Source organism: Notolepis coatsorum (assembly GCF_963971535.1).
Source record: "Notolepis coatsorum genome assembly, chromosome: 11".
Lineage (NCBI taxonomy): Eukaryota > Metazoa > Chordata > Actinopteri > Aulopiformes > Paralepididae > Notolepis > Notolepis coatsorum.
Genome location: NC_140175.1, coordinates 26,403,300 through 26,420,639, shown reverse-complemented (window position 1 = coordinate 26,420,639; position 17,340 = coordinate 26,403,300). Strand labels below are relative to the sequence as shown.

The 17,340-nt window shown below is 44.0% G+C and overlaps 1 protein-coding gene across 2 annotated transcripts in view; it reads left to right on the top strand.

The window, feature by feature from the left end:
* The window catches only part of man1b1a (mannosidase, alpha, class 1B, member 1a), a 35,464-nt gene extending 30,358 nt beyond the window's left edge, over positions 1–5,106 (top strand). For both annotated transcript variants that reach the window (XM_084324412.1, XM_084324411.1), the window contains exon 14: positions 1,059–5,106. In XM_084324412.1, coding sequence (XP_084180538.1) covers positions 1,059–1,268 — 210 coding nt within the window. In that variant the 3' untranslated portion in view covers positions 1,269–5,106. The remainder of the gene's footprint in view (positions 1–1,058) is intronic.
* The last annotated feature ends 12,234 nt before the right edge of the window (positions 5,107–17,340 follow it).

The following is a 17,340-nucleotide window of genomic DNA, read 5'->3' as shown; positions in this document are numbered from 1 at the left end:
TTGATCCACGCCACAATATATCTCTGGCGGAGGAATTTCCTTGATGCACCGATCGCCACTTCCGGTTTGGCGTAAGTGTTTGGCGTAAGTGTAACTCGCCCGACCATCCACCAGTCGGTGGTATTGAGGCGTTGCAATGTCAGAACAGGGTGCAGCTGCAGTCCAGAGGGAGGCTGGATGAATTATGAATGCCATGGCGAAAAAATTTAATATTGATCCCAAAAACGATTTACGCCGTTGTTGGTGTTCAACGCATGGCGGGCAATAGCGATTTACGCCGTTTATGGCGCACAATGTGTTAATTGCTCCTTTCAATCTTAGTCGACCAAGACAACTGTTGTTGTTTATCCCATTTCTATGCTTTTTTTTCCCCACGCTGAATTTTCTGAAGACATTTTATTTGTTAAGCATGAGATGTAAAGAGGACTTGTGCATGATGGCATGTCTTAAACACTATTTTAACAAGATCGGTTGATTAAATCAACAAATCCACAAAAATCCATGACCACTCTAGTGGGTTAAGAATGTCTTTAGTCCAGGACAACCCGAATGATGAATGTATCAGTTACAGCTTGGGCTTCCTAACACAAAGCAGATACTAAACTATACGTTGACTAGCAGTGGTGATAATAATAATAATTAGGGATGTCCGATATTATCGGCCGATATCGGCATTAAAATGTGATATCGGAAAATATCGGTATCGGTTTTCAATTTTTTTTATTTATTTTTTTGTTTTTTTTTCATTTCTAGAACCTTTATTTACCCAGGCAAACAAGTAAGAACAAATTCTGATTTTATTTATTGTCAAAAGTATGCATAATGTTGTGTTAATTCCACAACAAGAGATATGTAATGTTAATTACCTGAAATTATTCAGTTTTTTGACGGGGAAACCCTGCATATATCTGTATCGGTTGATATCGGTATCGGAAATTAAGAGTTGGACAATATCGGTATATCGGTATCGGTAAAAAAGCCAATATCGAGCATCCCTAATAATAATAGTTACGTTTTCTCTAGCATCATATATGTATTAACACTGTCTCCTCCTCCAGGTCGCCGGTGGAGGCTACACCTCTATCAACAATGTCCGTGACCCCTTGAACCCGGGCCCCAGGGACAAGATGGAGAGCTTCTTCCTGGGAGAAACGCTAAAGTACCTCTATCTGCTCTTTTCCGACGACACGGAGCTGCTCAGCTTGGACAAGTACGTCTTCAACACAGAGGCCCACCCCCTGCCCATCTGGCCCTCCCCCCCCAAGTGACGCGACGTCACGGCAGACATATCTCGGAAACGCAATCCTTTGTCCATCCCAGGCTTTAATGCTTCATAAAGGTCACATATTGTGAAAAAGAAAACTAACTTTTTTCCCCAGTGCTTGTACAGTACATGTGGGTCTCTGATGGGGTCTCAAATAATAAGACGACCCAGTCAGATTTTTCTTGGCTGCCTTGGTCAAAAAACATGTCATTCAACAAGCCATTCAGATTTGCCTCATAGACGATGCACGGTCCTGGACTTGTGCATGGGAACAACGCTCCTTGACTCTTCCCATGTGTGCGTGGGGAAAAACACAAAATGCTGACGAGCATGTGTTTTCACGGTTATCTAAAATGGGTTTCCGACTACATCTTAGGTGAGAAGTAAATCGTGCAACCGCTGAACCTGATCCGTAACGCCGCCTAGTTTGGCAGTTTGATCTGAATTTCGTGAGTTCACGCACCCTTCCGGAACACGGAGTCGGGGGAGCGGCGGCTCGTTGGCATTTAAAGCTCCAGCCCGTGGAGAACAGGACTGAAACAGAGGAGTATAGGGAGGTGTAGTCTGACGTCACTTTAGTTTCCCGCGCGGTCCACCCGTATAGGGATGTATCATTGGGAAAATGTATTATCAGCTATTGTAATAATTCTGCCTCATGAACATTGGCAAGCTTTCCATTTTTGCACAAAATTAGTTCCCTTCTATCACTAACATTATTGTTTAAGCATTTTTGGTTGAAATAAAGTTAGTTATAAGGTTTTTAATTTGTCGTAAAAAAAATAACTACACTTACCAGTAGAACGCCTGTCGTTCAGTGCTGTCGCCTAATACAGCCAGGAGTCTACGCTGTGGTGACGTTAGTCAGCAGCGCCAAAGTGAAGTGTAGTTCCCCATTTAATGAAAACATAAACGTTTTAACAATTTTTACGATTAATTGCGATTTTTGTTTCATGTTGAGCTATAGATTGTGGATTTCAATTCACTATGAATTTTAAATGGGGGACCCTGATGTAAACAAGAAAAACGTCTTTCTCTGGTCTGCATCCCCTTAACAATTGTGTGTATTGAGCCGTACTGTATTGTACCCATTCTGCAATCTTATTTTTCATTCATTCATTCAATACACACAGAAAGGTATACCATGCCAATGTTCATGCTTTATTTGTTTTAAACGAGACAATTTAGAAATGGGTCCATTGGAAATACATTGCAATTTCAAGGAGGGTGGACCGCGCAGGAAACAGCAATGACGTAACCACTACACCTCCCTATAGAGGCGTTGTGCTAGAATACATCATCTGAGTGGTACAGTATTTTGAGCAGAACACTTCAAAGACATGTTTCGAGGACCTCAGAGGAAAGGAGTAGAATATGTGACCTTTAAACTAATCAAAAGCCTCTTTTTGGAATACCCCAGCCATCGGTTGGTGTGGCAGTGAGCGGTTTAACACAAAGCCACTCTACCATCCACATGTACGTTGATATGTTCCCCCACGGAGAGGATGTTGGGGTTCCATGTAGAGCTGGTCTCTATTGTACACTGCTTTTTTAGTAAATTCAATGCAAAGACTTAGCTGGATGAATCTTTTGCTGCTAAACAAATACATAAAAACACAGAAGGGCATTGATGTGATGGGGAGAATGAGGGGATAGTCCTATTCCTGTCAGTCTGGGTTGTTTTCCAAACATGTGTAACGGATGGTATCGTGAAGCGCAGTCAAGAAGGGCTGGGGTGAGTAGCGGTGCTATGGGTGTGTGAATTCACCTCTTGGTATAGCGGTCTGTGTTACTGCCTGCGGTGTGAGAGACCGGGGTTCAACTCTCACTCGGGGCATCGAAGTTTGAGGTGACGTTGTCACAACCGTTACAATGGTGCCGTGACCCGGATGCCTTGGGTGGAGTGGAGTGAGTTTAAGGAGGGTGAGTTTAAGGAGGGTGAGTGTAACGGATGGTATCGTGAAGCGCAGTCAAGAAGGGCTGGGGTGAGTAGCGGTGCTATGGGTTAAACTCACTCTCGGGGCATCGAAGTTTGAGGTGACGTTGTCACAACCGTTACACATGTAACGGTGGCTTTTTGCTTCGCCATGCGAGCTGAAGTTAATCACAAACACTAGATGATGTGAGATGAGAGGGATCCGTCTCCTCTAGTGGCCACTGGTCTGATTTGATTGAAATGATGATTGAGAAATACAGTGAATTTTCTTTTGTTGTAATTTGGTATATTGATCTCATCCATTAATTTCTGTTATTTCACTGCTTTAAAAATGTTTAAGAAACACTAACTACTGATGGAAGACTATGGAAAGAGTATCTAAAAGCACACAAAATCGAGATTGCTAGACTGCCTCTGTCTTTAGGGGCACATACAGTATACTGTAGCCCATAAATCTACTGTAAAATCTTGAAAGTGACAAACTGTAAACTATTTTTAAAGCTAACGGCTTGTTAGCCACATCGAAATTGAAGAAAGAAGCTAATACAATTACCTGACTTAGCACTTCTGGCTCAAAATTGTGAAATTTCAGGGTGAATATAAGGGAATTTTGTCATCAGGAGTTTTCTCATAACACATTTGGTTTAACGCTACAACTCAAAATTAAAAAGCATTTGGATGATTAACGGTTACCATTCACCGAGGGTTGATGCTACAGTAATTCTACATGTTGAATAGCTGAAACTGCTCTTAACTGATACTAGCTGAAACTGCTCTTAACTGATACTAGCTGAAACTGCTCTTAACTGATACTAGCTGAAACTGCTCTTAACTGATACTAGCTGAAACTGCTCTTAACTGATACTAGCTGAAACTGCTCTTAAATGATACTAGCTGAAACTGCTCTTAACTGATACTAGCTGAAACTGTTCTTAACTGATACTAGCTGAAACTGTTCTTAACTGATACTAGCTGAAACTGCTCTTAACTGATACTAGCTGAAACTGCTCTTAAATGAGACTAGTTGAAACTGCTCTTAAATGAGACTAGTTGAAACTGCTCTTAAATGAGACTAGCTGAAACTGCTCTTAACCGAGCTAACTACTCTTTATCGCCGTTGACCAACTGTCAATGTGTTTAAGCCTGTTACCGTCTATGAAACGGACCGGTTGAAGGATCACACTTTGACGCCCAACAATGAAGAATAATTTGCACATAATTTGCACGGAGGGGTGCTGCATCCGTGACAGGATGGTCAGCAGCACATCCAGTGTGCCATAGCCCTATTGTCTGAGAAGGAAGATAACTGTACTAGCTAATGAATGGAAAAGTCCAGAATGATTGTTACACTCAGGACCACCGCCTACAGTGACAGCTATTTATTGAAATAAATGTTTTTGATGTATGTGGCTTTTATTTTATTTTTGTTTGTTTTATGAGTGGTCTTTTTTTAAATCCACATTTTTTTATTTGGAATTTTGAAATATATTTTTTTTATTTAGGTGGAGAGCACTTGTTAGTCTGCCTAAACCTACTTTATGTTACCGTGTGAAGGGGGGGATTCACTCGAGGCTGCCGTGCAAGTCGGCGTAGATAAGATCAAATTAAATAACTTATTGTTGCAAGTTCAATTTGGTCCTCCTTTCAAGTAAACACGATTTAATGTTAATATAACAATCTTAAAAACAGCATTGACAGTTCCGTGTATTTGAAGCCAGCGGGACACGTCAGCGTCACGCGTGCCACGGCCAACTCTCGACATGCCAAGGAGGCAAAACATGTGCCAAGTGTTTCCCTTTGTACTTGAATGAGCTTTGTTTGTTGTTACTGTCCACTGGGGCCCCAGAGTGACCATCGATCAATTACTGACGTCTCGTATGTGGGTATAGTGCTCGGGGGGGGGGGGGGGGGGGGGTAATAGTGACCATAAATCACAAACCCAACAGATGATTAAGCATACATTGATCCAAATCACTGAATGGATATTTAATATCCCGATGCTCTGCTGTGCCTACTGAAATGTATATTGTGCTACTGGGGTTGAGGCGTTTCCATGGCTACTACTTTTGTAAACCGTTTTGGGGGGGGGGGGTGTTGCCTTACGGCATGCTTTTTTCGGGTGTGGGGGGTCAAGCGATTTGGGCAAGTGATATGTATATTTTGTGTAAATTGTTTTTTTAAATCGTCTACTGAATCAAACGTGTACAGTGCTGTGCCCTCTCTGAAGCGTATATCAATGTACCACGAGGACAGATTGAGTTGAAATCAGTCGCTTGTTTTTGTTTTGTAACTCAAGGCCTTCGCTTTTTCCTGTTTATGTAAGTAAGCCTGTTCCTCAGTTCAACTGCTGTTGGTTTTAAACGTGCCCTTCAGCGAAGCTAGCCGGGCCCAAGGCCAGGCGGCACTGAACCACTCCGGTCTGGACGTAAATAGACCACCGCAACACTTCCGGTATTCTGAAATCATGGGAGAGAGAGAGCGGGGGGAGAAAATGAATGAATGTGGATGAGAGGCTTGACATTAAGTGGCTGTGGGCGGGTGCTGGAGACATGATCCAATAGACTTTTATATACGCCTGAGTCTCCTGAACACGGAGAGACCAGTCCCAAGTTGATCGGCACTTTCTCTGCCGAGCTATAGTCACTTTTCCGCACCGAACTCCGCATGCGCTCTCTCTCCCATGAGCTCAATGTGACGCGGAGGTGCAGTGGACTATGGGCCATTTGAACAGCAGCAGCTCTGAACACCTCTATTGAACCCTGGATCAGTTCCCACCAGCGTCATGTCGCTATACCCCCACCTGGCCTTTTGAACCGCTTTTCTTCAGGATGGTTTGAATGCTCCTCCGGTGCCTTTCAAGCTGCAGCAGGTGACGCTTCACAGATAAGCGTCTCTCGATCTCTCCATAGAGCAGGTGACGCTTCACAGATAAGCACTCTCCATCTCTCCACATAATTGCTTCTCTCTGCTTTTGGACACAGTCTGGGCTCTAAACCCTTTTCATATTCACGATTGTCATTTTGCGCATAGTTAGTGTGTTTTAAAAGAGACCGACGGAAACAGAAAAGAAGATAAAATACCGAACACGAGTCATTTATCTCTCGGGAGGTGAACCCCCCCCCCCCCCCCCCCCCCCCCCCCCCCGATGTGCCGCTCAGAGAAGCGGTTGCGAGTTAATTTCATCATCTTCAGGTAATGGTGGACGTTCTGTGTCACAGTGACACACGTTGAAAGGAGATCTGCCATCGTCTTTCCGCCTGAGAATCTGATATCAACTTGAGAAAGATTTGGAATATAGAGAATTATTCAAGTTAATCAGGCGATTAAGTCCAAAAAAAATTACTCCATTTACACAGAGGCACAGTGACACACGTTGAAAGAAGATCTGCCATCGTCTTTCCGCCTGAGAATCTGATATCAACTTGAGAAAGATTTGGAATATAGAGAATTATTCAAGTTAATCAGGCGATTAAGTCCCAAAAAAATAATTACTCCATTTACACAGCTGTACATTGTCTGTGTTACCCCACCTGCAAGCCTAGCGGTTTATAGATTGATGGGAGGTTGTTGCTTCAGTGAAGTAATGTCTTCCATGGCAATGAGCGCGTTTGGCTGGTGTCTGTGACCAAACACACGGATCCATATCCTTAAGTGTTTGCCTTGTCAATTGATTTGAACTGTTTAAGAAAAAGCATATCGAGAGACCTTCGCCAAGCTCCTGGGTGTCTCTATGAAGGATCAGTGGGTTTTCTCTGCATCTATTTGGAACATGTATAAACTTGAATTTGCTGATTTGTTGTCTATATTATGCATTTGTCATTGATCACTGGCACTGCACAGTATAACGTTGTTGATGAGGCTTTTTGTTTGTAAGGCCAGTTTCAGTTCAAATACACAGAGCTAAAACGTTTTTTTCCCCTGCCATTTTAATTAAAAAATAAAGATTTTCGAAGTGACTGGATCCTATTTGTTCTTCGTTGGAGTCGTTTTCATTAGAACACTGAAAATCTATTAATATAGTTGCATGTTTTGTGCTAATACCAGGCATGGGTAATGACACGTGAGGTTCTCACTGGGAAGAGGACATTTCAATCAATCCCCTCCCTTTTTTTCCCCTCCATGAAAATATTTTATGTCAACACTAACACCAGGGGGCAGCAAAAACAACTGCTATAGTAGGACTGAATGTACACTGAACTAGCTTGCAGTGTTTTAATTTTACTGTATGTGCAGTGATACATTTATTACTTATACTTAATAACTTAAAGGTGCTGTAAGTGGTATTTCCTTGATCAAATAAGGGAGACTGCAGGTGAATAGGCAAATATACTTTTTTTGTTGATTTTGAGATTTTGTTATATTTTGCTTCCTAAACATGTCTTCTATGAAACTAGTGACAATAAAATGTCAATAACACAAATTTTGTTGTTTATTTTACTTCATTTTGCCTTATTGCATCCATAAATGTGCACATATTTAATGGGGAAGTGCCTCATTTGCATATATAAACATAAAATTCTGAAAACTTGCAATATATTTTTTCTTAGTTTATATGTACATAACAAACTGGGAAAGTTTCATAGTGATATCTATTCAAATATACACTGTTTGTAGCCTGTGTGTAGTTCTGTTCAGTTCAATAACATCATTATTATTATTATTCAGTTATCAGGCATGTGTTTAGGTTGTCTATTACTAATGGTTTGATTAGGTATTGTGTTTGTAAATATCTGTTTCAAAGAAAAAAGTATGGCATTTTACAATACAGAACTTTGAAGGCGTTTTCCCAAAAATGAGTTTTAAGATTTTTTCCTCATACTCTGAGCCAGAAATCTCCACTTCAGTAACACTCACATACACCAAACCTTCCAGTTCTATTCATATCTATGTTCTGAAGGTATTTACAGAAGGGTTTGTTGATATCGCATTCATACCCTGATTTATATCACATTTTATTCCTAAAAACATGGCGAAATATGGAATTTTACCATAAAAATGGACTGAATGGACTGAATCTGATTTATGGAGTGATAAAAAGAGATATCCAAAATCCCCTCTGTAATAACCTTTGGCTCTAATATGTCAACAAAATGAAACTATAATTTTGAAAATGGCTTTATCCAATGTTCAGATTTCTGTCCTGGAATTATATGCAAATTATTGCATATTTAAGTAGATAATGCCTCATTTGCATATTTAAACATACAATTTCAGAAAACTTGTAATACAAAAAAGTCTTGTCTTACTATAAGTAATCAACTGGGGAAGTTTCATTGTGATATCTATTAGTTAATTTTTTTACCCTATTCACCTGTAGTGTCTCGCCTTAAATAGCTCTACATTTCCAACAGCCATCACTGATATTATAGATTGTTTGGTCAGTAACATGGGTCTCCCAGTCACTCCGCTCTGCAGTAAACGGAAAATACATTTTCTGGTATCCCTTCCTACTTTATCCAATCAGGAGAGAGATCCCTAGATATTTTGTACTTATTTCAAGAAATCTTGCCAAGCCAAATTTGCTTACTGCACTGGTAGATTATTTTACTTGTTTCAAGGACACATTTGTTTAAAAGTGGTTTTTATTTATACATTTTTTTCAGTGTGTAGTTCTCTCTCCTGAATGGATAAAGTGGGAAGGGATACCAGGACATGTATTTTGTGTTTACTGCAGAGCGGAGGGACTGGGAGACCACACACTATATCACTAAAGGCTGTCGGAATGTTGAGCTATTATTTGAACATGTACCACTTATTTTAAAGGGGACGTGCATTGCTATTCCTTGCACTATTTGGGCAACTTTACACAATTCCTGTGAGTCTATTGAACACATCTGTAAGTTTAAAAAAAAAATTAAATGCATTGTTTTATATTTCTAATCGAGTACTCAAAAGCCATATTTTTCTCCCTTTGGATTTCAGGCTGTGTTGGCCTGGCTCCGCCCATAAGCACTTTGAGTGACAGTCATCCACACAGTCTGCGACTGGCACAGAGAGAGATAGAGAGAGGGACACTGAGCATAAAGTTATCTCTCCACTGCTTCCCCCACGTGGTCCAGGTTGTGTGTGTAAATGCGTGTGTGCCACTGCTTCCCCACGTGGTCCAGGTTGTGTGTGTAAATGTGTGTGTGCCACTGTTTCCCCGCGAGCGGTTTGTTTCCCCGACAGAAGCTCCTGTCTCTCTCTCTCTCCCTCTCTATCTCTCTCCCTCTCTCTCACTCGCTCGTTCTCTGCGTCGCTCTGTTTGAGGAAGTGAAGATATTTCCACTCGCTCTGCTGTCGCTGTCAACCATAGTTATGCAAATCAGTACCTTATTCACGTCAGCAATACCGTCAAATCAGAACAGCTTAGTTGAGTGAGGGAAGATCTCGTGAACTCGAGACTAGACTGATGAGTCAATATGATAATTAACGACACATACCACATTGATATAATCCCCAATTGCTAGGATACAATGCTAAACACTGGAAAAGGCCATTTATAATGCATGGGACCTTTAACAAACAAAATAAATACCACTTACAGCACCTTTAATACTTAAACACATGACTAAAAAATAACAATGGTTATGATATTACCTGTGTTTGAACCTTTCATTGCGTGTCTGTCCATCTCTGGTCATGTGTCTTGGTTATAGCCTACAACATGATTGACATGCCATTTAGTGTGATCCGACATCCAAGCCCCACCGGATGGACATGACTTCATGTGAAATATGGACGCATCTTCCCAGGACATGGCTTGTCATTCGTCACATTTAGTGCTCAAGGCAGCTCCCTTCACTCTATTCATTGTCCGAAAAGGATTGGCAGGGGGGACGTTGCTCATTTGTCCATGCAGTAACGTGCTTGTCAGGACTTAAGACAACATTTGAACAGAGGACATGCTCAGCCTGTCACTCTCAGCACTACCGGTCTAATGGAAGAGGAGGATAAATCACCCTCTCTCTAGTCTTGGAACAGCGCGCTGCACGATATAAACAGTATATATTCCACTCTGTCTCTGGAAAGAACGTGAGGGTTTAGCTACAGAGCTAGACACCATAAGAGAGAGAGCGTGTGTGTGTGTGTGTGTGCGACACCTGACAGTTACCTGCATAAGGAGCAAAGAGCAGACATGTTTGATGAACAGCAACGTCTTTCGTCTCCAAAGACGCCGCTGGGAACCGCTGACCGCACGCAGAGCTCTCGTCTGTCGTCTCGTCTGTCCTTTTCTCATTTGTGAACCAGACGGAGTCGTTTGTCCCCGGCCTCAATTCCAAGGAGAAAACACGCTCTGCTGCCTGCGCACCTCTCTCTCTCTCAAGACACAGACGGACCACTTTGCGAGGGGAGTAGGGCTGCAAGTGTGCGCGTCGGGTCCTGGTCCGATGGACTCCTAATGCATTTTAGTGATTTCCACTCTCCTGGCATTCTTACCACTGCTGCACGTGTAACCGTTTCTCTTTGTTACACCTCCAGGGGACCCTGAGAGGCGACGCTGCATTAAGTCAGGCGTAAAGGTCTCTCTTTTTTATGGGCCGTCATACTTGGACAATATGAATCCCTGGAAGTTGATATTCAATACTGTCAAGTTGGCACATGTTTGAAGGCATGCTATAAAAAGGAGGCGTAATAAAACGGTGGAGTATAATGCTGGCACCGGGATACTTGGCAGGGTCTTGCGTCCGTCTATATCAAATGGATTTCTCATCTGCCCACCTAATTGATTCATTTGAATCCACGATATACTATTCACTATGGTCCAAGGGCATTGTCTTCGCCACGTGGCCTATATTACCATCAGAATCTGAATAGAATTTTACACAATACATATATTAGGATTCACTGCCTCCACCACAGAAGTGTCATGCTTTGGAAGACTGCAGGCTGAGGCCAACCTCTGCTCTTTCTCAGGTAATCCAATGGCTGTCTCTTTATCAAGCTGGGCTGTTGATGACTTGAGTGATGCTCTGTAAAAGCAGTAGATTTGTGGTTAGGCTCAGAACCAACTGGATGCTTCTCTCTCCCTCTCTTTTTTTTATCAACTTTTTCTCCTATTTTTCTGTATTTTTCTCCCATCCCAATTTAGTCGTTATGCCAATTCCCCCCTCCCCTTCCTGGTCGTTGCGCGCATTTGCCCCCTACTTGTCGGTCTAGGGAGCCCTGAAGTCTATCGGATGCTTTCTCCGATACATAGGAGACAGCCAGCAGCCTCTTTTCACCCGACAGCGCGGACTCTCATTGGTGAAGTGTAACGCGTAGGGCGATCACACTACCTTCACCAGTTCCTTCCCTCGCTGTGCAGGCGCCCTGAGCGACCTGTAGGAGTCGCTGTTTACAACGACCAGATTACCACCCACCGGCTTCCCACCCGCTGACACTGCCAATTGTGTCAGTATGGACGACCGCCCATGCCGGAGGGACCGCTGACAGCCGGATTCGATACCAGTGTCTCTGCGGTGGTAGACAGATGCTTAGTCCGCTGCGTTACCCGGCCGCCCCTTCTCTCTCCCTCCCTCAGTCTGTCTCACTCTGCACTTTCAGGACCTTGGTGAATTAAATGGTTCACCTCTAGGTTAGGGTGGGACATGAGGTCTCCACTGAGGTTAATGTTAAGGTTTTAAGGTAAGGGTTAGGTTTATAAACAATGTATTAGGGCAGCGGTTCCCAAACTTTTTTGGCCGTGCACCCCCTGTTACCTCCCGACCTAGCTGACGCACCCCCCAATGGGTTTCTGTTAGAAAAAATTGTTGCTGGTCTCCGTGCACAGATTTCATTTTTATTTTATCTCTTCCCACGGCGACTATGGATAGGGAATTTCTTTATTTAATTAAAATGTTCACGACAACATGGATGCATGTACTCTGCCAGCATGTTTAATATCCATAATACTAAAGGTTTGACTAAGATTTTTATGAAATTTGATTGTAAAAAATTAAATTAAAATTAAATTAAAAAAAAAATTTATTTACCACCATTCGCCTTTTCATGTCACGCACCACCTAGAGGGCGCTCGCGCACCACAAGGGGTGCGTGCACCACAGTTTGGGAACCACTGTATTAGGGGATTATTGTGACAAGTTTACAAGCCTAACCAGTTCTTCACCAAGACAGGCATGTCCTTTATTCCTCTTGCTTCCCCCCCCCCCTCTCTCTCCTCTCTCTGCTTGTCTCCTCCACCTCGGTGAGACATGAGCCATGGCTGGTGACTGGCTGAACGCGGCCTCTCTGATCACTGCAAGTTAAATTGGTGTGAGCAGCCGGAGACCTTGGCACTGAGCTGTGCCGTGAGCCCAGGCACTGTTATCTATCAGGGAACTGTCAAGACAACCCCGTGGGCTCTCAGTTGGGAAATTAAAACAACGGCAGGAGAGATGAAAGAATGGCCGTGAGATGTGTACAACCTGGCTATAACTATCCCTTTTAGTAACAGACTGAAAGGAAGGCTGGGAGATGTGTACATCCTCTATCTAACCATCCCTACAAGATGTGTACAACCTCGCGGTGGCTGGGTAGCGCAGCGGACTAAGCGTCTGCCTACCACCGCAGAGACTGGGATCGAATCCAGCTGTCAGCGGTACCTCCGGCTTGGTCGGTCGTCCATACTGACACAATTGGCAGTGTCAGCGGGTGGGAAGCCGGTGGGGTGGGTCCTGATTGTTGTAAACAGCGACTCCTACAGGTCGGACGGGGCGCCTGCTCAGCAAGGAAGGGATCTGGGTGAGGTAGTGTGATCCTCCCACGCGTTACACTCACCCAATGAGAGTCCTCGCTGTCAGGTGAAAAGAAGCGGCTGGCTGCCTCCACATGTATCGAGGAGACATGTGATAAGCTTCAACCCTCCCTAGACCGGCAAGTGGGGGGCAAATGCGCGCAACGACCAGGAAGGGGTGGGGGGGAATTGGCATAACGACTAAATTGGGATGGGAGAAAAATACAGAAAAAAAAGTAGATAAAAAAATATATATGTACAACCTCTATCTAACCATCTCTACAAGCCCTTTTAGTAACAGACTGAATGCCTCCAGAACCCTGAAGCGTGCAGGTAAGAAGATTGTGGCCGACCCCTACCACCCCTGAAAGCCAATGGACAACGGGCGAGGGGGGGGGGGGGGGGTGACTACCATTCAGGCCGGGAAATATAGTGTGAAATATAGCCACAATTAGGCCACTTTTAAGCCTAGGTCTAGGGGTCCCTCACTAGGAAAATGTTAGTCACAAGGACTTCATTTCCTGCATTCTGGTGAATTTTAGTGCATGTGATTCACAAATCAATGAGCCAACAGCTGCTTAGTACAATCTTCTGTTATAAACCTCAAGTAAAACCAAAGGTATATCATTAAGGAGGGAGACGACACAAGGACTAACGATTAACTAATATTCATTAAATAAAAAATAAATAACTATAGGCCTACATAACATTTTTTAAATGAGGTGTGGACTTCAGTTCATCAGTGGTGGGTGCAGGAAAACAATGAACACCTTAGCTAAAGGCACTGAGTCAGGAGGGAGGGACAGCTGCTGGGGTCAGCCTAGAGAGGTGGGCAGGTACCAGGAGGTGGACAGACTAACATAGAGGTTAGAGAGACATTGGAGCACTCCAGAAACATGCACACACAACACATGCATGTGTGAACACACGACACACACACACATTATGGCAAACTCATGACAGAGGGGTGGACATCCAGCCTATTCCTGTAAATCAGCAGTAACCACAAGCTAACTAGCACTGTGTGTGTGTGTGTGTGTGTGTGTGTGTGTTTGACTTACCATAAAATTGGGGACACATGCATGTGTGTGTGTATGTACATACTGTATGTGCGTATGTGCATGCAATCCAGAGGAGACACATTAGTCGTTAGTCATCAATATGCACTACTGGACACTCCTCTTCCCTCCACACTCAAGGTCTGTATGGTGTGTGTGTGTATATAAATGGCTTGAATCCATCCATCTATCGACATCGACATCTCCTACTACAGCTAAACTGTGATCCTTTGCTTGTTCGTCAAGTCAAGAATCTATATTTGACCAGAACAATGTACCCTTATTTAGATCTATAGATCAACCGAATGCAGCACGTGACACAGATACAAAGGGGGTCGACCACAGAAGAGTGTCCCAGTGGACAATAGACATGTATGCATTCATAAGATCACAAAGCACACGTGAACAGAGAAACCTCGGGGGAGCTCGTCTGCTTTCCTCTTTGTCAAATCAAATCAATTCTTCTGAAACATGGAGCGGGTGAAGTATTGCTGTAATATTGTCTCCCCAAGTCCTTTTCAAGTGATATGAGCTGAAGAAAATACACCTGGCCGGTAGGATAGATGCTGAAAACACACAACAGGCAGAAAGAACCGTTTACTTCACATTACTCAACACAACAGTGTCTCCATTATCTTGACAGACCGGAAAAGTACTCCTATTCCTAGCAAGGACCCCTATTCCCAGTAAGTACCCCTATTCCCAGCAAGGACCCCTATTCCCAGTAAGTACTCCTATTCCCAGTAAGTACTCCTATTCCCAGCAAGTACCCCTATTCCCAGCAAGTACCCCTATTCCCAGTAAGTACTCCTATTCCCAGCAAGTACCCCTATTCCCAGCAAGGACCCCTATTCCCAGTAAGTACTCCTATTCCCAGCAAGGACCCCTATTCCCAGCAAGTACCCCTATTCCCAGCAAGTACCCCTATTCCCAGTAAGTACTCCTATTCCCAGCAAGGACCCCTATTCCCAGCAAGTACTCCTATTCCCAGCAAGTACTCCTATTCCCAGCAAGTACTCCTATTCCCAGCAAGTACTCCTATTCCCAGCAAGTACCCCTATTCCCAGCAAGTACCCCTATTCCCAGCAAGTACCCCTATTCCCAGCAAGTACCCCTATTCCCAGCAAGTACCCCTATTACCAACAAGTACTCATATTTCCAGAAAATACTCCTGTTCCAAGTAACCCTATCCTGTTTCCAGCAACTACTCCTGTTCCCAGCCAGCCCTTTCATTTGCATAGTAACCTGTAGAATCAACTTCAACATAGTAAATACCTGGGTGGCTGAGTGGCGCAGTGGGAAAGGCGCTCGCCACTAACGCAGGATAAGCTGGTATCCTGCGTTGCTACCGGCTGGCCGGCCGTCATATTAACACAATTGGCAGTGTTAGAGGGTGGGAAAGCCGGTGGGTGGGGATTGGACGTTGTGGACAGCGACTCCTACAGGTCGGTTGGGTGACGCCGGTGCGGCGGAAACAGGAAGTATCGGGGGCAGCGTGAGCCTCCCACGCGTTACTCCTCGCCGCTGAGAGTTCGAGCTGCTGCGGTGAAAAGATGCGACAGGCTGCCTCCTCGTGTACCGGAGGGGACACGTGATGCAAGGCTTCTATCCTCACTACAGCCGACCAGTGGGAGGCATAGTCTAGCAACGTTCAAGACAGGGGAGGGAAGAATTGGAAATAGGAAATTGGGATGGGAGAAAAAATAGAAAATGGGGAGAAAAAGTGGATAAAAAAAAATAGAGGTTGTGCACGGAATGTTTAGAATGTCCTCCATGTTGGGAGAAACAACAGTTGCCATGAGCGAATATGTGTTGATATATGAGAAATATAACAACATAAATGTAATAACTTGGTGTTTTATCACTAGTAAACAAGTCATCATGGAACAGCAATGTCAGGCTTTCCCAGTGTTTTACCTGCTCTACCACTGCACAGAAATGAGACATTTTCTTTCCAAAATGGTTACCAATGATTACAGGCAGCCATGTTGGAAGGAATAGAACAGCACAAACATTCCGTGCAAGACCTCTATTGCACACAACCTATGTAAATAACTGCATTCATATACAGTAGAGCTTTTATCCAAAGCGATTCACATCTTGTGCCTCACATTCACCCATTCATTCACACACTGACGGCAGTTGCAAGGTGCCAACCTGCTCATCGGGAGCAGTTAGGGGGTTGAGTGTCTTGCTCAAGGACACTTCGACACGCTGCCGGGAGAAGCCAGAATCGAACCAGGAACCTACTGATTACCAGACGGCTGCTCTACCTCTTGAGTCACTGGCGCCCCTATGTGAAGTGTGTGTGTGGACTATCTCTTCTATTGGTCAATCTGTTTCTTTTTGGGACATCATTATAGTTTTATTTTGTTAGAGGCATAACACATCTATCAACGAAACTCGCCTGTCAAAGATATACAACATTTTATTCTTACTGCATTTACTTACATCTCTCTCTCTCTCTCTCTCTCTCTCCCTCTTTCTCCCCCCTCACTCTCTCTCTCTCTCTCTTTCTCTCCCTCTCCCACCCCTCTCTCTCCCTTTATCTCTCTCCCACCCCTCTCTCTCTCTCCCTCTTTCTCCCCCCTCACTCTCTCTCTCTCTCTCTCTCTCTCTCTCTCTCTCTCTCTTTTCTCTCCCTCTCCCACCCCTCTCTCTCCCTTTCTCTCTCTCCCTTTCTCTCTCTCTCTCTCTCTCTCTCTCTCTCTCTCTCTCTCTCTCTCTCTCTCTCTCTCTCTCTCTCTCTCTCTCTCTCTCTCTCTCTCTCTCTCTCTCTCTCTCTCTGTGTTTTCCCCAATGTCTGACCTAAGCTCTTTTTAAACTATTACAAAAGCCACAGTACTGGGAAGCTACTCACCTAGAAAATTGGATGGAGGGAGGAGCAGGAACATTCACTTTAAACCACCTTTAAGCACTTAGAAATCTGCCACGTCTGACCCAACCCCCCTTCTCCATCACACAGCCTGAGGAAGAGAGGGTGAAGAAGGGGTGGTTACTCCTCCTCAATTATCTTTACGTCGGCAGGAGAGGCTGCTGAAGCTGAGCTTTGTGGTGACGGCCCAGGATTCCGCCCTATAGCCACGAGAAACGGTGGAGGAGAGGAACTAAATTAAATTACCTGTATAATTCAAATGACACGTGCCTCACAAGGGTTGACTTTAACTAGGACACTGCATTTACTTACATCTCTCTCTCTCTATCTATCTCTCTCTCTCCCTCTCTCTCTTTCTCTTTTTTTATATCATAGGGAGGGATCTTCTGATCAAAATAGGTTTGATAGTAAAAACAAATACTGTTGTACAAAGTACAACGTGTGGCGGCACGGTGGTGTACAGTAGTGGTTAACACTGTCCCCTCACAGCTAGAAGGTCCGGGGTTCGATTCCCGC